Source organism: Zalophus californianus, chromosome 13 (genome assembly GCF_009762305.2).
Source record: "Zalophus californianus isolate mZalCal1 chromosome 13, mZalCal1.pri.v2, whole genome shotgun sequence".
Lineage (NCBI taxonomy): Eukaryota > Metazoa > Chordata > Mammalia > Carnivora > Otariidae > Zalophus > Zalophus californianus.
This window is the reverse complement of record NC_045607.1, coordinates 11,845,219-11,869,902: the sequence shown is the minus strand read 5'-3', so window position 1 is coordinate 11,869,902 and position 24,684 is coordinate 11,845,219. Positions and strand designations below refer to the sequence as shown.

The 24,684-nt window shown below is 37.3% G+C and overlaps 2 protein-coding genes across 5 annotated transcripts in view; both read left to right on the top strand.

The window, feature by feature from the left end:
* RABGAP1 (RAB GTPase activating protein 1) overlaps nt 1–24,684 on the top strand; it is a 156,864-nt gene that overhangs the window by 86,084 nt on the left and 46,096 nt on the right. Inside the window, exons 1-2 of one of the 4 annotated variants that reach the window (XM_027614635.2) lie at nt 6,086–6,114; nt 21,080–21,152. The exons of the other annotated variants lie outside the window; for them this stretch is intronic. Of the exons in view, the coding sequence (XP_027470436.1) occupies nt 6,101–6,114; nt 21,080–21,152 (87 nt within the window). The 5' untranslated portion in view covers nt 6,086–6,100. Of the gene's footprint in view, nt 1–6,085; nt 6,115–21,079; nt 21,153–24,684 lie in introns of those variants that run through there. 4 annotated transcript variants of the gene reach the window in all.
* Nucleotides 6,027–20,049, top strand: GPR21 (G protein-coupled receptor 21). The gene is made up of 3 exons (XM_027614639.2): nt 6,027–6,114; nt 6,555–7,957; nt 19,326–20,049. The coding sequence occupies exons 2-3, from the start codon at nt 6,947–6,949 to the stop codon at nt 19,380–19,382; spliced, it is 1,068 nt and encodes a 355-aa protein (XP_027470440.1). The 5' UTR covers nt 6,027–6,114; nt 6,555–6,946; the 3' UTR covers nt 19,383–20,049.

Sequence of the window (24,684 nt, the reverse complement as noted above, 5' to 3'; positions counted from 1 at the left end):
GATTCAAAAAAGTCTCTTTTTCAGAAATTATTGAGGGAAGGGGATTGTTGTGGTGCGATAAGGTGCTGCATGGCATGTGTGATGTTAGAAGTCAGTGGGAAAAATGCATGCTCAAGGGTGAGAGAGAGCTTGGCAATTTCATAGAATGTAGAATGAAATGAGGCCAGAAAAGATAGATAGGGGCTGGATCTTTGAAAGCTTAAATAAGGCATATTTGAGATTTTTAGCAATAGAAAGTCATTGAAACATTAGAAGGCAGTATGCAAAGTGGGTTAGAGTATTGTCTAAAGGCAGATTGTCTTGATTCAAATCCTTCTTCCTATTGTATTTAAGCCATTAACATTGGGCAATAAATTACATTAGACTTTTGTTTCTTTATCTGTAAAGTGATATGACAATAGTACCTTATTTGTAGAGCTGTTAAATGAACTTAGATAATGTGTGAAAACACTAGGTACAATTTTAGCCCATAGTAAGTATAAATTATTCCTTAGTTATTGTTGTTATTTGTATTATCATTATTAGTTTTAGAATGGTCATTCCAGTTACTTGAGTTTGAATGGAGTAAGATTAATTGAAGCAAAACCTGTTAGTAATTGAGGCAAAAGATGATTGTGACTTGGAGTAGTGGCATAACAGATAGAGAAAGATACTATTTGAGAGAAGTTTCGAAAATACTTGACATTTGGGTGATTGAGTGAATGTGGGAGAGGGAAGAGTTAAAAGATAATAAGTCAAGGACCTCAGATTGGTTTTGGAATGACATTGGTACAAATACACCCCTATCAGCTGCATTTAAGTAATATGTTAATTAAATAAATCAACACTTAAAACTTATTTTTACAGAATAATAAGTAGTAGATAATGCCCAGAAGTGAATCTTAGGAATTTGAAGAACTGAGATTGATCCTTTCTCCTCTGTAATATTTAAGCCACTTGAATAGGTTGAGAAAAAAATAAATACAACTTGAGCAGTCATTTCCCTTTTCTGTTTCATGTTTCCTCTTTTTGCCTTATTTCCTTTTTAGTTCTGTCACTTTCATTTTTTAGTATTAGATTGAACCATATAGAAGTTTCCAGTTTTGGGCGCCTGGGTGGCTCAGTTGGTTAAGCGACTGCCTTCGGCTCAGGTCATGATCCTGGAGTCCCAGGATTGAGTCCCGCATCACATCGGGCTCCCTGCTCAGCAGGGAGTCTGCTTCTCCCTCTGACCCTCCCCCCTCTCATGCTCTCTCTCTCTCTCTCTCTCATTCTCTCTCTCAAATAAATAAAATCTTAAAAAAAAAAGTTTCCAGTTTTGTAGATCAGAAACTATTTAACCAGAAATGGTTACGTATTGGCCATTTTACATGGTTCATCCAGTTATATTCTCATTCTGTAAGAATTTTTAACCAGGGCTCTGAGGGTCCATTTTGAGTTAAATTGAGCATCGAAGCCTGTCTGAAAGAATGTTGCTGTGATGACATAAGGACCAGTGAAACGAAGTCCCATGAAGTAGGTGACTTAAACCTGGTATCATCCATTCAGTGCGGCTCTGGGAGGACATCTCGTGGCCAGAGTTTTTGTTAGCTTTACCGAAAGAGACATGTTATATATTATTTTCAATGTTTTTTTTTTAATATTTTATTTATTTGACAGAGATAGAGCAAGCGAGGGAACACAAGCAGGGGGAGTGGGAGAGGGAGAAGCAGACTTCCTGCTGAGCAGGGAGCCCGATGCGGGGCTCGATCCCAGGACCCTGGGATCATGACCTGAGCCGAAGGCAGACGCTTAACGACTGAGCCACACAGGCGCCCCTCGATGTTTTTTTAAACCTGATTATAAAAATGTACATTTGACCCTTGACCAGCATGCAACTTAGGGGCAATGACCCCGCCCCACATTTGAAAATCCACATATAACTTTTGACTCCCCCAGAACTCTACTACTAATAGCCTACTGTTGACTAGAGGCCTTACCAATAACATAAACAGTTGGTTAGCACATATGTTGTATGTTATACGTATTAAATACTGTATTCTTACAGTAAGGTAAGCTAGAGAAAAGAATGTTATTTAAATCATAAGGAGAAGAGAAAATACAGTACTGCAGTATTTGTCGAAAAGTTTCACTTATAAGTGGACCTGTGCAGTTTAAACCCATGTTGTTCAAGGGTCAACTGTACAAAGAAATTGGGAAATTCATAAAATATAGAAAAACATAAAAAATCTCTTGTAATCCCACCCACGATCCACTAAAAAGTAGAGTTGATTTCCAGTGTGTTTCCTTCCAATCATATATATATATAGATAGATATATACACATACAGAAATACTATTTTTTTTACCCAAAAGCCACAAATATATCATGAGATTGCATTATTTTTTTTTAAGATTTTATTTATTTATATGACAGAGCATACAAAGAGGAGGAGCAGGAGAGGGAGAAGCAGGCTCTCTGTTGAGCAGGAAGTCTGATGCAGGGCTCAGTCCCAGGACCTGGGGATCATGACCTGACCTGAAGGCAGACACTTAATGACTGAGCCACCCAGGTGCCCCAGGAAACAGACTCTTAACTATAGAGAACAAACTGATGGTTACTAGAGGTGGGGAAGAAGGGGGATAGGTTAAATAGGTGATGAGCACCAAATCTTACATGGAAATGTTGAATCATTATATTGTACACCTAAAACTAATATTATACTGTAAACTAACTAGAATTTAAATAAAAACTTAAAAAAATGAAAAGGGAAGTATATATAGATTTTTCTTTAAGATTTTATTTATTTATTTGACAGAGAGCGAGAGTGGGAACACAAGCAGGGGGAGTGGGAGAGGGAGAAGCAGGCTTCCCGCTGAGCAGGGAGCCCGATGCGGGGCTCGATCCCGGGACCCCGGGATCATGACCTGAGCCACCCAGGGACCCCTATAGATTTTTTTTTAAGATTTATGTATTTGGGGCTCCTGGGTGGCTCAGTTGTTAAGTGGCTGCCTTCGGCTCAGGTCATGATCCCAGGGTCCTGGGATTGAGCCCCATGTCGGGCTCCCTGCTCAGCGGGGAGCCTGCTTCTCCCTTTCCCTCTACCTGCCGCTCTGCCTACTTGTGCTCTCTTATCTTTCTGTTGAATAAATAAATTTTAAAAATCTTTAAAAAAAATTTATGTGTTTATTTTAGAGAGAGAATGCAGGGGGGGAAGAGCAGAGGGGGAGGTAGAGAGTCCGAAGCGGACTCCATGCTGAGAGGGGAGCCTAACCCCCCAGGCTCAATCTCAATATCCCAGATCACCACCTGAGCGAGAAATCAAGAGTCAGAGGCTTAACTGTGCCACCCAGGCGCCCCTGTATAGATTTTTGTTGAGGATGTAGATTTATTGCCACTTTATGTCCTTAATAATGTTTTTCTTTTGAAGAAAACGTTTTTCTTTAATCTGAAACAAAACACTTAACTCTTGACTGATTTGGTAAAGTGTCGCTCACAAGCTTTTTGTTGTTTTAGGTTTCCTATATGAATATTTTGATTATAGCTCCAAGTGATTTTACTAAAATGGAAATGAAGTTGGAAGAACTATTACTATACTAGTGGTAGTAATGTAACAGCTTGTGTTTTTATTACATTTTTAATTCTTTCAAGTTATTAACCAATGTAATGTCTTTTTTTTAATCAGCATAACTGTCTAGTTTTATACATGAGACACCCGAAATGGAGAATAAGTTACATGACAAACTTCACAAGTAGTTAGAAGAGCTTGTACTATTGACTTTGGTAAATGTTTTTTCTGTTTATTGAAATAGAACTCTCAGAAATCATTTCTTTTTTCATTCAGTATTAAGCACTCAAACAGTGAGAGTTCAAAAACAAAGTGTGTGGCAGATGTATAGAATAGTGAGTAACCTGGTTTGTCTGGAGGGCAGGATGTGTGGGGGGTGGTGTGGAATAGGGAGATTAGATTGGAGAGGCACTAGGGAGCCATTGACTTTTATTGAGCTGTGGATACCATAATAAAGCATATACTATTAGATGTTTAGGCAGAAATGAATAGATCGAAAAATGAAGAAGATTAAAAGCCCAGACAATATTTAATGATGGCCTTAAAGTATTAAAATGAATTGAAAGCCACTGTAGATATAGATTGCCAGGAACCTGGTGAGTAAGAGTAGTACATTGAGTGGGGAGAGAGTGGTCAAGATGATTCCAGAGTTTCTTACCTGAGTGCCTGGAAAAAATAAAAGTGTTGGAAAAAGATAAAAGAGGCCAATTTGTTGAGAAAAATGTATTTTATTTTGGACATGCTGTGGGTGAAGTCTGCAGGACATCCAGGTGGAAGATGTATTGGCTAGCAGGCAAATTGTAAATGGGAAAGAATGCTCAGGAGTGAAGTCAGGGCTGGAGACATAGGCAGAGAAATTATTAGTGTAGAGGGAATAATTGATGCCATATCATCATTCATTCTTTATAGATACTTTTACTGCCTTACGTATGTATAGCTTCAGTGTATTTGAGGAATGTGTGACAGCAAAATATCCAAATAACTGTTGGATATTCTGTTGTGCCTCAGAACTGGGCAGTCACAATAAGAGAGGCACTTTAGGAATCAGAGGACCCCATCCTCAAGCAGTGCAAACGTGGTTGGCAGAAAAACACAGACTACCTAGGAAGGGTATTTTAGTTCTAGGAGAAGAAAGGGAATAAAGTTATATACCCACTATGTGCTAAATATTGGTAAGCCTTTTGTATGTGTACACTGTCTCCTTTATTTTGCAATAACTCTGTGAAATAGGGAGTATGATCCTCATCTTACAGATGATGAAACAGGGTAAGAGGCTTAGTAATGTAAGACCAAGGATTTGAATGAGTTGGGTGGTCAGTGCCATGGGTTTTCTATATGTCACACTTAGCCATGTTTTCCAGTAAGATCTGTCAAATATAGCTATCAAGCTTATGCTCAATAGGTTTTTTAGTGTTGCCTTCCTATAATAAGTGGAGTGTTTTAGCTCTTAAGATATAATTAATTGAATTCTGATTATGGGGGACCATTTGCTTGCAGTGAGGAGGCATGTGTGTGAAACAAAAAAATGAAAATTGGATCACATAACACGTATCCCTGCCCAGGTGTGCCATCTTTCTAGAATGCCAGAATATAATCCCAACACAGTATAATATATCCCACAATATAATTCCAACTTGCATTGTTTTAAATAGGCACAAATGAGATTGTGTATTCTAAGATACGTAAGCTGATTTGTAACAGGAAACTTCTTATAGTTTTGAATCCTGAGTGAAATGGGTTTATTTACTTGTCCACCTTTTGTGTATATTTTTGTGCACTGCTTCTCAGTAAACTAAAAGCAAGAAATGGCATCTCAAAACTCTAGGGTAGCACTGAATACAGGAACAGTGTGCTTGTATGCTGTTTCCTCAGTGTTCAGAATGGGTGAGGTTTTCTTTATTTTTTCTCTTGAAAAACTGATTTTTAAGTTTGCTTGTTATTTTTGTCATCTTTCTTAAAATTAGCCAATATCCAGGGAATCGTGAGAGAAAATTAATGCTGAACATTTAGCCTTCTAGCTAGAACTTCTTGTGCCACTGAATTAGGATTCCTCAGTTGTCATGCACTGTTAACACACTTTAGCATTGCTCTTTGTCCCTGAGGAAAATGCTATAAGAAAATTGGAATTTCCTCTCACCATTACCCCCTTGGCTTTTGTTTCAGTCTAATTCCTGGCTGGCATTTTGTCCCAGTTACAACCCCTTCTCCTTACTAGCAGTCTGAATTGTGCTCATCGACTAAAAGGGGGATTCCAGACAGACGAGGAAACAGCTTTCAAACACTGCACTGCAGGCATATTAAGTTATTCCCCCACTGTGCAGTCGGGAAATCAGGGACCGCTTCTCTGGCCATGAATTCTAATGAGCTGCTAAAGATGCCGAAGGGTGTGTGCGCATAGGCGTTTTCTTTCCCCTCCCCCCTTTCTTCCTTTCCCAAGCCCCCTCTTCTCTTTCCCCTCCTCCTCCTCTATCCCCTCCCTCTGTCTCAGTTCTGCAGTCAACGGGGCTGAGGCACATTCCTGCACTGCAAGGCTTTCTGTTAAGGATGTTTTGTGGCTTTTGTTTGGATTGCAGCATGCAGAATTACAGGTAACACTCTGAAATCGAGCTAGACAGATAAATTCTGTTGAAATGTTTTCAAAGAGGCGAAATACTACATTGGAATCAGTGAAGAAAATAAATTATCTTAAGTAATTTTATTAGTGGTAGTTATGGTAAAATATTTTCGGAAATGCTGTAAGCAGATTCCTTTTCTTCCCCCAAAAGGCTCAAATGAAAGGAAATGGGGTTAGATTGATCTGGCTTGCGATTGATTTTGTTTTATGTTGATCATGAAAGCTTGCTGTTGTTGCTCCTCCTCTGTAGAGTCAGGACCAGTTATGTGGGGTGCCGCTGAGAGTAGCCATGAATGGTTGTACCGGGTGGAGTGGGATGGAGTGGGAGGGTTGATACCAGCCTGAGCTAGCCAGGTTCTTTGATCAGGGCATTGGATGCAAAATGTAAAATGCTCTCTCCTTTTCTTCTGTCAGCTATTCAGAGGAGCCTCATTACAACTCCTGCTGAAGCTCCTAATCTTCCTCCCTTCTCTTCTGCCCCTACCCCCTACCCTCATTGGCCTGAAGACATTGTACCCAGAGTTTGCCTTACTCCCCTGGTGCTATGTGTATGGTAAACCTGGTACTATGGCCGCATCTGGGACTGGCCAGACAACTGCTGCTGGTTCTCCCTATTCCAAGAAGGATTTAAAGGGGAATTGTACTGCAGGCAGTGCACCAGAGCAGCATCAGGAGCTTGGGGACTAAGGTTCGTCTGGCATTATTACAGACCCACAGAGCTGACCGCAATGACTGCAGCTGCTCCTCTGAACTGTTGGCAGCAGCCAAGCGGCAGCATGAAGTGAGAGATCACTCCCGAGCTCAAGATGAACTCTACCTTGGATGGTAATCAGAGCAGCCACCCTTTTTGCCTCTTGACATTTGGCAATTTGGAAACTGTCGATTTTTGCCTTTTGGAAGTATTGATTATTGTCTTTCTCACTGTATTGATTATTTCTGGCAACATCATTGTGATTTTTGTATTTCACTGTGCACCTTTGTTGAACCATCATACTACAAGTTATTTTATTCAGACTATGGCATATGCTGACCTGTTGGTTGGGGTCAGCTGCCTGGTCCCTTCTTTATCACTCCTCCACTACCCCCTTCCAGTGGAGGAGTCTTTGACTTGCCAGGTATTCGGTTTTGTAGTATCCGTTCTGAAGAGTGTCTCCATGGCCTCTCTGGCCTGTATCAGCATCGATAGATATATTGCCATCACTAAACCTTTAACCTATAATACCCTGGTTACACCTTGGAGACTACGTGTGTGTATTTTCCTGATTTGGCTATATTCCACCCTGGTCTTCCTGCCTTCCTTTTTCCACTGGGGCAAACCTGGATATCATGGAGATGTGTTTCAGTGGTGTGCAGAGTCCTGGCACACTGACCCCTACTTCACCCTCTTCATTGTGGTGATGTTGTATGCCCCGGCAGCCCTCATTGTGTGCTTCACCTATTTCAACATCTTCCGCATCTGCCAACAGCACACAAAGGAGATCAGCGAAAGGCAAGCCCGCTTCAGCAGCCAGAGTGGGGAGACTGGGGAGGTACAGACCTGTCCTGATAAGCGCTATGCCATGGTCCTGTTCCGAATTACTAGTGTATTTTACATCCTCTGGTTGCCATACATCATCTACTTCTTGTTGGAGAGCTCCACTGGCCACAGCAACCGCTTCGCCTCCTTCTTGACCACCTGGCTTGCTATTAGTAACAGTTTCTGCAACTGTGTCATTTATAGTCTCTCCAACAGTGTCTTCCAAAGGGGACTAAAGCACCTCTCAGGAGCCATGTGTACTTCTTGTGCAAGTCAGACCATAGCTAAGGACCCTTACACGGTTAGGAGCAAAGACCCCCTTAATGGATGCCATATCTGAAGTGGTTCAGACACTGAGTCACTGTGGGGTGTGTGTGTGTGTGTGTGTGTTTCCTTTTTATCTCTGTATTCCTAGTTCACTAGAAAATCTGGGACAAAATAATTAGACTCTAAGCAATAGCAAACAAATGATCCATCGAAAATACCTTCTAAGTTTGCAGAAATTATTTTCTAAAAAGTGTTTTGGCATCAGGAGAATCAGGACCGTGAAGATAAATTGCTCTTGGTTCCAGTTTTTGTAATGTCATGGAAATGACTACATTTTTAGGATTTAAAATAAAGCCCATATCTAACACCTCTCTTCAGCGGGCATGACTGAACCTGGGTGTGAAAAGCGTCAGCATTTTTAAAAAAGTCATTTTTTGTCGCTTTTCTGGGTTCTTTCCAGCTGTTTAGGCTGCATATGCAATTGAATTATTTTAATGGGGAATATTAAAAACCAGTGATGAATTAACAGGATATAAAATTTTTCTTTATATATGTATGCCAAAGTAGAACTGTGCTGCAAGTTTCAGCACTGTCATTTAGAAAGCCAAATGTTTTATATTTTATGTCTTATTCTCATGAGAGAATTCTCAGTACAGTGAATAATGTGAACACCCAAACACTAATTTTAAAATTTTGCAGTGCACCATAAATGAAGCAAAAGTGCAGTCAAATCATATAATTTTTATGAAAATTTGAGCTGCCCTCTGTGCCATGCTTCATGGAGATCTAAAGAACTGTGTGCATAGAAAGTGATTGTGTGGTGGTATTTTTGCCCATGCCTTTGGTATGTGTGTATTGACAATATTTGAATTTAGATTGCTCTTTACAGCAAAGTGTGTTTTAATAAGCTGAAAAACAAATGATAGGTTAATTGCTGCCATTTTTTTTATAACGGTGAAAACATATAAAAGTAAATCTTTAGTCTTCTCTTTTTTTTAATCCAGAGACTTTCAAAATATAAGACTATCTGGGAGAAAGGTGTCCTAAGCAACTGAGTGAGAAAATATACTGTATATTTAACTAATACATTTATAAAATAGAAGGGGATTGAGATGTTCTCTTTGTGGTTAAATGGAATCAACAAAGTAGCATCTAATTCTTTTTAAAAGCAATCTTTTTTAGTGTTAAAGGAATGCACATTTGAATGAGAGAAGGAGAATAAAGGACTTCTCCTTTATTGCGCTTCTCTTTCTGGAAAAAAAAAATCCTTGGATATAACAATTCTTTACTTTCTTTTTTTTTAAGCCAAAGTACTAGCAAAATTTGTAGGATGTTATTACTGTTACTCTGTAGAATTATCGATAGTGCTGTGTATTTCTATGTACTAGTGATGTTTTCTTCAAGTGATTATCTTTAGAACAAGAAGTATATTTTTCTAAAAGGAGAGAAGGATTTCCCAGCAGCTCCAAGCATGAGAGTATTTCCTCTGCTTTTCTACTGGTTTTAATGTTTTGGAAGTCTTCAGGGGACTTCTGTGATCTCTGCCTTTGGCTGGATGTTATAATCGTAATACAACAATGGTATTCAGTGAGATGGAAGAAACCCAAGGGAAATGGGTTAAAGTGAAGTTTTGAATCCAAGAAAGGACATGGATATTTATAAAACAGGGAGATAGGCTTTGGTTTTTTTGTCATATATTAGAAAACCTGCCTCCTTTTAAAATAAAGGGCAGCATTCTTATGATTTTAGGTTTTAGGTATCAGTTTGATTTTTAACCTCAAATGTGTGTTCTACAGTATTATGTAAACATTGAAATTTCAGATTCTGAATTCTTCCCAAAAACTTGCTTGCTCTTTATATTTACTATTAGAAAACTTGATTCCAAGCTGTTTCAATATTTAGAACTCATTGAAATTGCAAGTTATTTTAACAATGAATGGCTCTGTTAAATTGCCATTTGAATTGGAAAACCTTTTCCCTTGGATTCTGAAAAATGGTTCTGTACATTTCTTCATTTACATGGCACAGATCTAAAAGAACCAAAATTTCCTTTTCATACATGTTGGAGAATGTAACCTGTTCAGATTTGCAGTTTGCTTGTGAGTTTTTAGTTTAGCAAAGATGAGAATCTTAAAGATGATTTTTTATAGAAAACTGATGTTAAATCAGTGGATTTTTACTTTTGGGGGTGCTGAGCCCTTTTAATTTTTTCCTCCAGTGGAGTTCCATCTTGTGAGAAAAGAGAAAACTCTTTGGGAAAGATCTTATGGAAATTTTATGGAAAAGAGAAAATATCTGTTTGATTTTCTGGAAGTGGGCTAATCAAGCTGATCTTTTAATGACTCAAAAGATAACTCTTTTAATAAGAGCTTTTGTTAACAGATTTTTACATTTTTTTGTCCTAGTACCAAATTTAGATGTTATTAGAAATATTTTTTTCCACATTAAAATCTCTGTCAATGTCTCAGCCTGAAACTAAAGTAGAAGCTATGTATAGTAATTTTAAAGAAAAATTCCCCCACTCCCCCAGCTGATACTTGTTTAATATCAGATGTCTTTCCAGTTTATTTTGTCTTCATTGGACTATAGAAAGTCTGTGTTTCATCCACTTATCAGTTCTTTTCTCACATTCATTGTCTTTACCGTTTTTTAATTTTTATTTTCTTACATTTGTGCATGTTGGGGGAGAGGGGATGAGCCTGGGTATAATCATTCAGTCTTCAGTGGCTAGGAGCATTTTCTCTGTGATACATATGGACAGTTTGTATTTAAATAACCTTTTCATCCTGGCATGTTTAGTGCAACAATTTGATGACGTTTGGTTTAAATACCAATCTGGCTAGTTCAGAATGAAAAAATAAATATATTTTTAGATTCAGTTACCTTGGGCTTTGGCAAGACAGTGCATTTAACTATATATGGTATATGACTGATATCAGAGGAAGCATAAGCTTTTGGTGATTGTGTTGAAATTATTTCATAGTAAATGTTCAAATAAGACAATACTAATTATTATATTTGTAAATTGTACGTTTTTATACAGTGATTTCAGAGAAAATGTGTTTTTTTTCCTCTTAGAACAGAAAAGCAGTTACAAAAGGACAAGTGGTCTACTTTAATGAAAGAACTGTCTTACACCAGAAAGGATATTTAAATTGTTCATGGATCTGCCGACTCCCAAATTCCATTTTGGAAAGGGTTTTCTTTAAGCGATATTGCTTGATGAATTTCTTTTTGAGCCTTTTTAAGGGCTTTTCCTTTTTACTTGAATAATGGTCTCAGTATTTTAAGGATTGGGAAAACTTGAATTTTTATACTATAAATGCATTGTCCACTCTTTGAACTTGAAATTGAAGCAACAGGGTTACAAGTTCCCAGATGGTAGAGTGGTTTCTGGGAGTGTTTCCTCAGCCTTTCAGGTTTGATTCAAAAATCTGCACAGTGGCTTTGTAGGAAATGTTTTAATTTTGCTTTGTGTTTTTGTATCATAGAAGACTTGTGAAATAAATTATTGGCAAACCAGAATTTATTGTTATATGAGCAGATTGTGGGAAGATTAAGGATGGGAGAATTGTGGCATTTATGATTTTTTAAAGTCTTCACAAATCATTCTCTGTGTTTTTGTATAATTTTTCCATTTCAGGTGGAAGGAAACCTAATTATTTTATATTAAATGTACATATTATTAACATATTTTGCACATCTTGGCATTATTCTAGACATTTCTTATAGCTGCAAATGAGTCGTTAGGCTTTTCTTCAAAATTTGGGTGACGAGGGCACCATGATATGATTAAAATGAACTTTGAACTGAGAATAAAAAAATCTAGGTTTCTGTTTCAAATTAACTAGTCTTGTAAGGGCAAATCACTTCTCTAAGCACTTAATTTCTTCTATAAAAGGAGATAATCTCATCCCTCATAGGGTTACTTTGACAACTGAATTAGATATGGGTGTAAAAATACTTTGTAATACATGAAGTGCTTTGCAATAAAAACAAGTACTATTATTTGTATCTACCATGGTTTCACATCTAAGGAAGCCCTACATAATGATTTGGTGTCCCCCCCAACAATAAAGTCTTAGAAGCTCAATGTGGGGTTAGCAATTCCATGCTTTTTAGCAACCCCAAATTTGGGAAGAGAGGCATGATAAACCCTCACCTTTCTAAAATGACAGTAGCATTAAATTCAACATAAAACTGTTTTCGTTTACCTCCTTTACTTGTCTGTAAAGTCTCTAAAGGCAGGAACAGTGTAGTGTCTCTTCATATCTTTGTCCCTAAAATCTAACATGGGACCTGGCTCAGAGCAGGAGTTCTGGTCAACTTTACGGAATTAATGAATGATTCTTTCTTATTTTTTATTTAATTTATTATTATTTATTCTTTCTTATTTCTTATTTACATCTAGTCACTATTATTATTACTTCTGGTGATTATAGAACAGTGATGTTCAAAAGGTGGGCCAGAGCCTGTAAGCAGTCTTCTCTTTGCTCAAGGCTATTCTTGACTCTAAATGATAAAAGGTATCTTTGTAGTACCAGGAGACTAGTGTGGGAATGTGCGTTCTTTGTATGCCAGGTAACTTGACTCCTGGAAACCCAGTAGCCTGGGCCAAGGGAACTTCAGGCAGTGCTGTCAAACTGTCAGTTTCTCCCAGCCTGGATAAGGAATATGTATTTGGATCACATCACCTTCTTGGCTCTGAATCCAGATAAGGTAGCCCGTAAAAATCAGTCACAAGGAAAGAGGAGGTATCCCTAGCTTGGTGACTAATTCTGTGGTTTTGCTTTGTCTTTCAGTCTTAACCAGTTTTCTAGGTTTGTCTTCTTTCCTTAACATGCTATCAGTCATGTATTCAGAGGGATGTGCTTCAGATGATACTGCTTGGAAGGTGTGGATAATTCTATTACACAATAACAGTGGCTTTAGGGAAAGTTTAAGACACAGTCAAGAAGCCCTTATGCAGCAGTCTCTGCTATATCCCAGTCATTGCAGCTAACTGGCAGGGTTATAAAGAAGGATGACATGATTCCTTTCTTGTAGAAATGCCTGCGTATTTTAAATAATCAGTTTTCTTGTCCCTCTGTGCTCCCAAAATGCTCTCAGTCAGCCTTAAATCTTCTAAGCAGGAGATAAGAGGAGTCCAGTCTGGGGACTGATTATTTGAGGGCTCCCAAACTGTCATATTACCTGCCCAAGTCATTTTAAGTTGATGCCTGTCAGTCAACAAATCCCACCTATGCATACAGAGCTTTCAGTTAGTGTGTTTACTCCTCTTTTACAGTTAGCCAAAGATCACTGGTCTTTCGAGAAAGGCATCTCACATAATACACAGGCCCAAAACAAACAAAAATCAGAGGAAATAGAAACAGTGCAAGTCACAAAACTTTTAAAAGTAAATCCAATATATTTTCTAAAATACATTTTCAGAGAAGCTTTTGCATCCATTAAAAGAGAATAGGATGCCATAAAAAAATGAACAGAAAGAGAATAAGAAAGAGTTCTTGAAAGTATAATCAGATATTTTTTAAATCAGAAAAGTTGGAAGATAAAATTACTTCTGAAGTAGGCCAGATAGTGAAACAAAAGACGATAACGTAGGTAACAACAAGACAGAGACTCAATAAAGGAGACCCAATATCTGGCTAACATGATTTTCAGAAACAGAATAGAGGGGGAAAATGAGGAAATTCTCAGAGAAATATCAGAAGAAAGATGTCCAGAACTGAAGGATATGAATTTCCATAATGAAAAGGACCAGATTGGTGTATTAAAAAGATTTTATGATGGCAAATCATAAAATTTCAGAACACTGGGGATAAAGGAAAATCTTAAAAGCTTCTTGGTCTGGAGTAGGGATGGGAGAGTGGGAACATACTAAGTACAGAGATCTGAATAGCACTGGACTTTCTGCCACATTGAAGCAAGGAGATAACAGGAAATAACTTCAAATTTTTAAGAAGTGATTTTTAACCTAGAATTTTATGCCCAAACTTTCATTCAAATGTGAGAGTAAAATAAACCCATTTTGAGATATGCAGGGTCTCAAAAATATTTACCTGCCTTACATCCTTTCTCAGTGAGTTACTGAAGGATATGCTTCCCCAGAATGATGGTTGAAATAAAAAAAGTGGAAGATAGAGAACCGAGGAAGTGGGGACTCCCAGCACGGGACAGAGGGGGAGGGAATTCCCTTGGTGATGGAGAAGGAAAGCCATGGGGTATCAGCTGTGCAGCAGACCTGGAATCAGCTCATCCAAATTGGAGCAGAAGGAAGGAGGGCACTAGGAAGTATGTCTTTAGGAAAAAATAACTGAGAGGAATTTACAATTTTTATTTTATTTATTTATTTATTTTTTTATTTATTGAGAGAGAGAGGTGTGTTTGGAGAGGGGGAGACAGAGAATCCTAAACTGGTTCCATGCCCAATGCAGAGCCCAATGAGGGGCTTGATCTCAACCCTGAGATCATGACCTGAGCTGAAATCAAGAGTCAGATGCTTAGCTGACTGAACTGCGCAGACACGCCAGGAATTTACAATTCTGTCAGATTTGTTGGGGAAGAATTGGTGATAGATATACATAGAATACTGAGGAGAAAAATGGAGCAATTAGTAACTGCAGACAAAAATGGAAAGTTAATGAAAAGAAGTCTAGTTATGATATACTCTGTGATTCATTTATGAACAATATTGATTTAACTAACAATTGTAGCAAAATTACATTGAGAGTCCAGGGAAGGAAAGTAAGTGTGTGTGGCAGGTGGGTGAGGTTAGGGACTATAACAGAAGTACAGTATCATCTCCCATACTAGATAGTCTGAAAAAAAAAACAAAAAAAAACAGAAAATAGCAATTTAAGTATTATATTTAGAAATAGGAAAAAACAGCCAAAAAAAGAAGAAGGAAAGAAAGAAATGGTTGCCTCTGGGGAGCAGGGAGCAAAGTGGGAGGAGTGAGGGGTCTAGGGTCTGCTGTTTTTCTTTGTAAGCTTTGTACTGTGACCTTTCCAACTAGGCAGGTGTATTATTTTTACAAAAAGCATAAACCACGTTTAGGAAAAGGCAAATAAATTTCAGCAGAAGCAGAGGGAAACCAGAAAGCATAGGTTTAGAACAAACTACTAAAGTAGAAAATGAGAACCTAATAGCACTCTGTTATCTCTGGTCCTATATAGAGCAACTTCCTATTCATCATCTCCTCTCATCCTCCTAGGAAGACAGCCAAAAGGGATATTTTCCCTCTTTTACAATTGTGGAAGCCTGGTTTGGGGACTATAAAACCTTTTTGATTCCAGTCTGCTACATCATGATGCCGCATAAGTATCTGTTTGGGTCTTTTTAGGTTTTTTAATTTTGGTTTTTACCAAGGGAAGACAGCAGACTGGAAAGCATCTTCTTTGACATCCTGGGAAGGATATCATGAAAACAAACAAGCGTGTGTGTGTGTGTGTGTGTGTGTGTGTGTGTGTGTGTGTGTGTGTGTGATGAGTATATGTATACTGGTATACAGGTGTGTGTGTGTGTGTGTGTGTGTGTGATGAGTATATGTATACTGGTATACAGGTGTCTGTAGTACAAGACCTGGCAATTTGAGATGATGAGTGGAATGCAAAGTACCATGCGGTATTCATAGGTAAGGAGATGTGTGTTAGGTGAATTTCCTTAGAAGGCAGTATATGGGAAAAGTTCTGGGCTAGGTTCTGGGAAAAGTAAGATTTCTAAAGTGTTATCTCTGCCCACCCCTTGAATAAGATTGCCGTAAGTATCCGGCTGGGCAGAGTTTGAGGAACCCAAAAGATCTATAGACAAAAGACTAATAAAGTGACCTATAATTATCAAAGCAACATATGACACAAGAGTGCCCTTTGCAGAGTAGAAGCACATCTTTATGTTAAATTACCATGATTGAAATCACTTAATGAAAGATTTATTGGTTTGTTACAAAATGATTGTATTGGCTTTGAACAAAATACAAAAGTAAGAGTCTTTTCAAAGTAAAACTTTAAATTCTGTGTCTATCAGCTTTTAATAAATACTTGTTGAATTAGTAAGATAATATTTTGGGGAGAAAGCAGAAGTTACAGCATTAAACAGCGTGATTTATTTCTGAATTTTCTTCCAGAAAGCCTGGGGAAATCCCCGCTGCCAAAACCATTTATTTATAGCTAGATCAAAAGAAAAAAATTGAGGCCATTTGTGGGTCTCTGTCTTCATTGGCCCCTGGGGAGCAGAATCTGAGTCAAAAGGCTTTTTCATTTTTAAAAGTTCTTTTTCTTCATGACATGATATTTGTAGTAATTGAAACCCTTCCTACTTAGATTATGTTAGCATCATGAATCGTTAACATCATTGTACTGAAGATGTGTGTTGTAGCCTACAGAGCACTGGAAATGAAGTTAAAACAATTTAGATACTAGTTCTGGCAATTTATTAGGTAATCTGAATCTGTCTGAACTTCAGAAGGATACTCAAGTTTGAGTAATGATGATGCCAACATTAAAGGAGTTGGTTTAAGTTCAGCTACATATTACATTAATGTAAAGCTCTTTACGTTATGACTGTGATTACTTTGTACTCTTGGATCACTTTTCTCCTAAGATAAAGAGGAAAGTAGTGAAAAGAGCATGGATTTTGGAATCTCTGGCCCTTGGTTCTCTACTCTGTAAAATGCGCTTATGCTTCTTCATTAGAATTATTGTGAAATTCAGATACTGTACATTTTAAGTATGTAGAATTACATGATGGCATCAAAGAAACTCAGTAAAAGATTGCTGCTATTATTTCTTTGTCATACAGAGGTCAGAATCTCCCAATAACCTCCAGGGCCTGCCACCAATTGGCATATACTCAGAGGAAACTCCTGGGTGAATGTGGAGTGGCCCACCCTTTTTTGCAGGGATCATAAACCCCTCAAGTATTGCCATAATGATTTGCTCCATCAATACACTGATGTTTTATGTATTTTGTCCTGCTTTTATAGTATGTTCTGCAGGAGGATTACTCCTATACAATTCTTAGACATTAAGGTACATATATTTAGATGTACTTCATCAGGGAACAAGTCATTGAGGCTTAGAGTAAGAGCTTTAATAGGTTAGAGGTAGAAAGGAAATTTGGGACTGCAATGGTGAAGAGGTATCCCTTTCGTTGAAATTCAAAAATGAGTTATATTAGGAAAAAAAGTCATGGCAAGGGGAGTTTTAAGCTTCAAAGCTCTGAATAAAGAGGGCTCATTTATACACTAAGAAATGGACCGTGTAATATGTAGTGATTAAAAGTATGTGCTTGAGAGGCAAACAGACTTGGGTTTGAATTCTAGCCCTGCCACTTAATAGCTGTGACCTACTACGACAAGGTACGTAATCCCTCTTAGTCTTTGTTGCCTAATAGCACTATTTTATGCAAGTATTAGGATTAAAGAAACTAATGCATGTGAAGCTCTTGACCCACAGTAAGCATTCGGTATATGTTAACAGGTGCTGCTGTCTTCCTTGTGTGAACAGAGCAGCATGGATGAACCAGAGGTTTCAAGTTGAGGTGTAATGCAGAGTAAGGTCAGAAGGATAAATTGGGACTACCCTAGTTTGGAATAAATGGCTAAGGGATTTGATTTTAATTAGGAATTGGAGATGCACTTAAGATTTTTGAGTAGGTAAATAACATAATATAGAATCCTAAAGTGACAGGGCTAGAAGACCCCTTAGAGGTCGCAATCTAGAGCCTTCCTTTCACAGATGGGGAGAGGGTGACTTAATTAGTTGCAGAATTGGGACTCAAATCCAGCCAGGTCTTATACCTCCCTTAGACTCAATCATACCACCAAAATAAGTCCAAAGGATTGTTCAGCATTTGTCAAGTGCTTAGAAAATGGGTGTTGCTAGCAGGGTTGGGGGAAAAAAGGAAACTATTCAGATTTTGGTGTGTTATTAAATAAAAATAGTCTTTCCATTGGTACTTTCAACCAAACCAATTAAGATTTGAAAAATCTTATTTAGTTCCGTTGATCACTGGCAGCCACCTCAGAAATGTTGTTAGGGCAAGTGAAAATACATGGCATGGTTGGTTCTAGAAAGCTTTTATGGCTATTTATAGTATTTGTATTTCTGGTGAGATTAGAGGGTGAAGTTTTGCTTAAATAAAATTGAAGATCACTGCTTGTCCAGTATCTTTTAAAAGTGCTGTTTCCCAAGAACTTTTAATAGAAAAACATTTAAAAAATTTAATTCCAGGAGGGCTCTTAATACCTATGTAGAAAGGCATTACTACAAAGGTACTAATAGAGTTTGGTTGGTATTATACTTTGTGCTGGTAAGTTTTAAGTTTTTAGGTTAATAGAAAAATATCTAAATAGCTAGAGCTTTATACATTAATGATGAAATAAGATAGCTTTTAAATATTTGTTTCTTGATCATTGTTTCTTAAGATTAGTTCTTTAGGGAAATACTAAAGTCTCAAACTTGTTCTTATTGAAACATTATTTTTACCTGAAAGCTATATAAAAATATATAACTAAAATAGATGTTGAGGGATGCCTGGGTGGCTCAGTCGGTTAAGCGGCTGTCTTCGGCCCGGGTCATGGTCCCAGGGCCCTGGGATCAAGTCCTGCATTGGGCTCCTCGCTCATCAGGGAGCCTGCTTCTCCCTCTCTCTCCCTCTGCTTGTGCTCTCTCTGTCAAATAAATAAAATCTTTAAAAAAAAAAATGTCGAAACCCAGAACATAGAGTCTGTGAATATGTATATGAATGCAAACCTCTTATAGAATTCTAAATGCAGTTCAGCAGTTCACACATGGAGATGTTTGTGATTAATGTCATTCAAACACAGATTCTCATTTAATTGTGTTAACTGTTAAAAGAGCTAGGAACTCTCTAGAGTTGTAAAGTCATTTTAATATATCTAGCCATTTTGTAGTTGCTGTATATTTTTGCTAAACTTAGTTCTCTAGCTTAAGAGTTATTTTCAGAAGAAACTAACTTTAAAACAGTATTTGTTAATAAGCATTATGAAATATGAATATTTTCTTAGAAATCGTAATTTGATTATTTGATTATATAAAAATAAAGCATGAGGAATGTGTCTTGATCACGTTTGTGTGGTGTATTATGAATGGGTGATTTTGAGATTTGGTTCTGGGCATATAATGCTTTATAAAATAAGGAAATAATGTAAGTCAAACAATAGAGTATTAAGCTATACTAAGAAGGCATTTGATACATGGTCTTACTCAGTAATATAATTGAAATAAGTATTTGGAAATTATCAGAGTTATCAGAAACATGTGTTTGAAATATGACTTTGTATATAATAGTTTTGTGACTTCAAATTTAGCTGACTCATAGATTACCTCCCCTACCAGCTTTTTAATCAAAATGACACTTTTTGTGTTCACTTTTGTCAGGTAACAGTTCATGAGTATTTCCTGCTTCTTGGGCCTCTCCATGATGGATTACTATGAAGAAGAAGAAACAATAACAAAGCAGGAAAAGGTTGACAGTGCAGTTAGCATTTATGCCTTATCTATATATGATTTGGGACCGTTTTGCCAAACATTGAATAATTTTCCTGTGGGAAACTTGAGCCCTAAAAGGAAATGAACATAGCTAAAAGACTGCATATCACATGGGACTTAGGTTTATTTTTAGAATGGCACTATAATGCCATATTTGGATTGAAACAATGTGATAGCAGTACATTATTTTATTAAAAAGGTATCTTTTCTGAAGAAGTCATCTAATTTTCTGTCACATTGTATGCCATAGAGTTAACGTAAGAAGTATGTAACTATTTAGCTGACAAGTGCTAAAGTATGTATTAAAGTTAGAGGCACTTGCTTGTCTGGCAGACATTACTGGAGCCTGTTTTCTGAGTCTGCTCTGTATAATATTCTCTGGCAGTTCATTGCCATAGTACATAGTTGTCTTTTTGTTGTGCATGTTCAGAGTAAGTTGTTTTCTTTATTGGATGGGAAAAAGAGTAAAGGAAAATTAGTAGCATTGGGCGTTGGTATAGTTATCTGATTGTCTGGAAATGGAAGAGCACTTCCCTAAATGAGACAAAAATAGAGAAACCCAAATGGGTTTTGCCTCTGAGAAATGATTTTTTTTTTTTTTTTAAAGATGATTAGCAAAGGTATTTCATACTGAGCTCTACAGTGTTCTGGTTAGCATTGTTCATAGGTAAAAAAAGAAAAACACTTATTGCATCATTTATATTATGTGTCAGTTTTTCCTGCTACCTGATTTATCTTCTTTAAAATTTCATTTGGTTGAGATAAATTTATGATGTTGGTAATATACAGTGGATCTCTGAATTATGTACTAAAATTGCAGATCCCCCACAGGGCACTAGGTTCCAAACATGAAAACCTGCCAAATACACATTTTGTCCCTTGGCCTCTCTCCCAAAGTTGGAAATATGTCAACGTCATAAATCTCAAGTCTGATGGGAAAGAACCACCACTGATGTACAAGGTCTTATGATTAAGATACATGTTGGAATCCACCTAGCAATAAGGGAAAATGCCTTTTCTTTGAATAACTTGTAGAAGGGCCACATGTTGAGGTTTTCTTCACTTGTTTTTATGTTTAAGAGCATTATATATTTCTGTGTCTACATGTTGTTAGGGCCTTAATTGCTTCTGTTTTAAACCCAGTGAACAGCCTTTATCCAAGGAAGCACTTCCATATGAGTCAAAAGAAAAAGTGTATTTTCCCAAAGTCTCTGTCATGTTGGTTTTAGTTATAAGAGCTAGAAGACAAAAGCTTTTTTTTCATATGTTAAGAACTAAAAATGCCACTCACTGCTGATAAGGGAATTTGCTCACTTTTACTGTATGTTTATCTGGGTTAAGAATGTGAGTTAAAAAGCCAAAACAGTTGGGTTCCAGGCCCAGCTTCTCCCCTTTCTAGCCAGATGATTTAACTTCTTTCCCCCTTTGTCAGAGGGTTAAGATAGATCTGTCTGTATATAAGGCAGTTAAAACAATGGCAGCAGATCCGTCTTAGTTCTTGTTTTGTTGGTTAATTATTTTTAAGTCTGTAAAAGCAAATTTGTCGGTAGGAAATAAGTAGCCCTGAACCTTAAGTATCTCATATATCCCCTTGAGAATTCATTTATTCAGCAAATACTTACTGAATGTCTACCATTTGTCAGACACTCTTCTAGGAGCTGTAGATGGCATGTGAACAAAACAAATCTCTGCACTCGGGAAGCACGTCACATTCTAGTGAGTCTTAAAATTCCTGAACGTTCTTCTTAGAAAAATACACGCAAAGCATTGCACGCAGTGTCAGAGAATTTATGGTAACCTGTAAGTCTGTTTATTAAATCTTCGAACACATCTCAGAAATCTCCAAAATTTCAGAAATCTCTAAGAATATCCTGCATACCTTCCTTTTATTTTGTCAGAATTCCTATGTGAGGCATTCCTTAAGAGGGGTACAGTATTTGATTTTTAAAGACAGAGCTATTGTTCAAGAGACAAAATAATTGTTACTGTTTTCCTTAATCATCTTTTTTGGCTCTGTCAAATTAGAAATGCTTAGATTTAACATGATCAACTGAAATAAAATTTCCAGATTTTGCAGATTTTTGTAGGGCCATCTTGGTCTTGTCCAAACACAGGAACATCTGTTTTCATTAGCATAAAAGTCTTATTCTTTATTTTTTCATTTAAGCAATTCTGCTGTTTCCAAAACATACAAAATTAAATTACAAATGGTGAGAGTTATATGTAATTAAGAGAGAATGATTATACCTCAAGGATGTGTTCAGTCCTCATTTATTCACTTATAAACATTTAGCACCCCTTCAATTTCTGTTTTCTTCTTTTGGGTTTTTATCCTAGGGGATTGTAAAAATTAAGTCTTTAAAATCATTTCTTACAAGCTATAGCTGACTTTTTAAGAGCAAAATATAACCTTTTTTTTTTAAATTTCTGTGAAATATTGAAAAGAGAATATGGTGTAATCGATTTGAGTGGGGTTTTGCTGTTATCTGTTTTATTCTGTTTTCTTAAGTGTTACATGATGGCTTTTAACAAATCATTTTTTTTTAAAAGATTTTATTTATTTATTTGACAGAAAGAGACACAGCGAGAGAGGGAACACAGCAGGGAGAGTGGGAAAGGGAGAAGCAGGCTTCCCACTGAGCAGGGAGCCCGATGCAGGGCTCGATCCCAAGACCCTGGGATCATGACCTGAGCCAAAGGCAGACGCTTAGCGACTGAGCCACCCGGGCGCCCCTAACAAGTCATTTATTAACATTACAGACTAGTCCCAAGATCTTTTTCTTTAGGCAGCAAGCTACTTTGGAAATAATAATCTTCCCCGTGTTGGTTATTTCTCATGGCAGCCTTCCACTGCATTTTCTTTGTTTGGGTACTTTCTTTTTCTTCCTGCCATTCTTAGCTTTCTATTTTTCAACTTGAGTTTACAAAGGGTGTGTATTCAAAGGGTTTCCGCCAGTTCCCAGTACCTTGTTAATCCTGAGAAGTTACCCAGTGGGCCAATTCTCACAGTAAGGTATAAAAATAGTCATCCAGAAAAATTACAGAATGTGGTACCACTGTGATTTGAACTAATGGATGACTTTCAAAACTTAGATGGAGAGAAGAAAAAAGCATGTAAGTATTATCATTTCTGTAGATTTTTCTCTACAGAAATTTTTTTTGGAAGAACCTTAAAAATTAAGTAACAAAGCCTCACCGTTGCTTTATATCATATACACTAAAAGGGTGTAAGAGTTGAGGCCAAGAGAGAAATCATCTATAAATCTTTCACATGAACAGAGCCTACTTTTGATTACTATTGAGCTTATACCCACAGCATTCATTTCACCAGTTTTATTCCACATATTCTGTTCAGCATTTTATTGAGTGCCTAGTAAGTGCAGATCATTACTGGTATGTGAACTTGGGTGGCTTAACCTTGCTAAGCCCAAACTTCCATATTGTATAAGGAGATAATGCAATTTTTTTCTTTTAATAAGCTATATTCAAGAGTGGTTTTAGATTTACAGAAATTGTGAAAATAGTATAGGGTGTTCCCATATACCCTGCATTCTTTCCCCTGTTATTAACATCTTACATTAGTAACCAATATTGATGTATTAATATTAACCAAAATCTATACTTTAGTTTTTTTTTTTAAGATTTTATTTATTTATTTAAGAGAAAGAGCACGAGCAGGGGGAGTGGGAGAGGGAGAGGCAGGCTCCCCACTGAGCAGGGAGGCTGACATGGGGCTCCATCCCAGGACCCTGGGATCATGACCTGAGCCAAAGGCAGACGCTTAACCAACTGAGCCACCCAGGTGCCCCTATACTTTATTTAGTTTTGCTTAATTTTTACCTAATGTCCTTTCTCTGTAGTGGATCCCATCCAGGATACTATATTACATTTTGGCCTCATGTCTCCTTAGGCTCCTCTTGACTGTAACAATGCTTTATACTTTAACTTGTTTTTGATGACTTTGATGATATTAGGGAATATTGGTCAGGTATTTTATAGAATGCCCCTCAGCTGGAATTTATCTGTTTTTCTCATGAGATTATGAGTTTTGGGGATGAACACATAGGTAAAACACCATTTTCATCATCTCTTATCAAGGGTAGGGACTATCAGTGTGACTCACCACTGTTGATTTTGACCTTGATCATCTGGCTGAGGGCATATTTGTCCTATTTCTTCACTGTTAAGTCACTGTTTTTACCCCTTTCCATACTTTGTTCTTCCAAAGGAAGTCACTCTGCACTGCCCATACCAGGAATGGGCTTCCTCCAAGAGGGCAGCATGAAAGTTACTGGGAATTCTTCTGCATAGGGTATTTGTCTCATTCCCCCCCGCCGAATTTATTTAGTCATTTAATTATATAAGTATAGACTCATGGATTTTTATTTTATACTTAGGTTTTAATCCCAGTACTACTTCATTTATTTTGTTTAAATTGTTCCAGCTTTGGCCATTGGGAATTCTTTCATTTGGCTCCACTTTCCCTTTGGCATACTCCTGTTGTTACGGGTTTGTTTTCTTCATAGTCAGGATACAGGGGAAGCACTTCCTTACTCTCTGGCACTTATAGATAGTCCAGGTTCATCTTGTATATTTCCTGCCCCAGTCTTAGAAACAACTATTTCTGTAAGGAGTCCTGGTTCCTTTTGTTGGTAACTGGTATTAGAAACCAAGATCCTGGCACTAGGTGTGCTCACTGCTACTGGATTTTATTGCTTCTAGGCCCTCTCATCGACTGACAGAGCAAGGAAATACCTGTGCAATAATGCCGTTTGATCAGTCAACATGTGGGTCCAGCAAACAGTGCACTGGAATTAGTATGGGATGGTAAACCTTCTGTATAGTTCTTTGCAACTTTAGATACAATTATCAGTCATACATAGACTAGAAGGAGGGTAAGACAAGTACATAAAAGACTATTCCAAAACAGCAGGGTAATTGCTATAAGGGTGCTACTAATACGGTGTGTACACTGATTGGTACACTTTTCTGGAAGACAAATTGATGGTATAATTCACAGTCCAAAACACAAGGGTTAAGTTGGATCTTGGAGGAATGATGTAATTGTGGAAACTGTCTTTCCCTTAGGAATCATGGCTCTACTTTACAGCCTTGTTTATACAGAAGAAGTAGAACAGCCTGAATATTCCAGAGTCAGAAATTTAGCATAGTAAATTATGATATAGCCATGTTACAGGTAACTGCATTAAAAATGGTAGGGTAGATAATTGTCAAGTGATATGAAAAG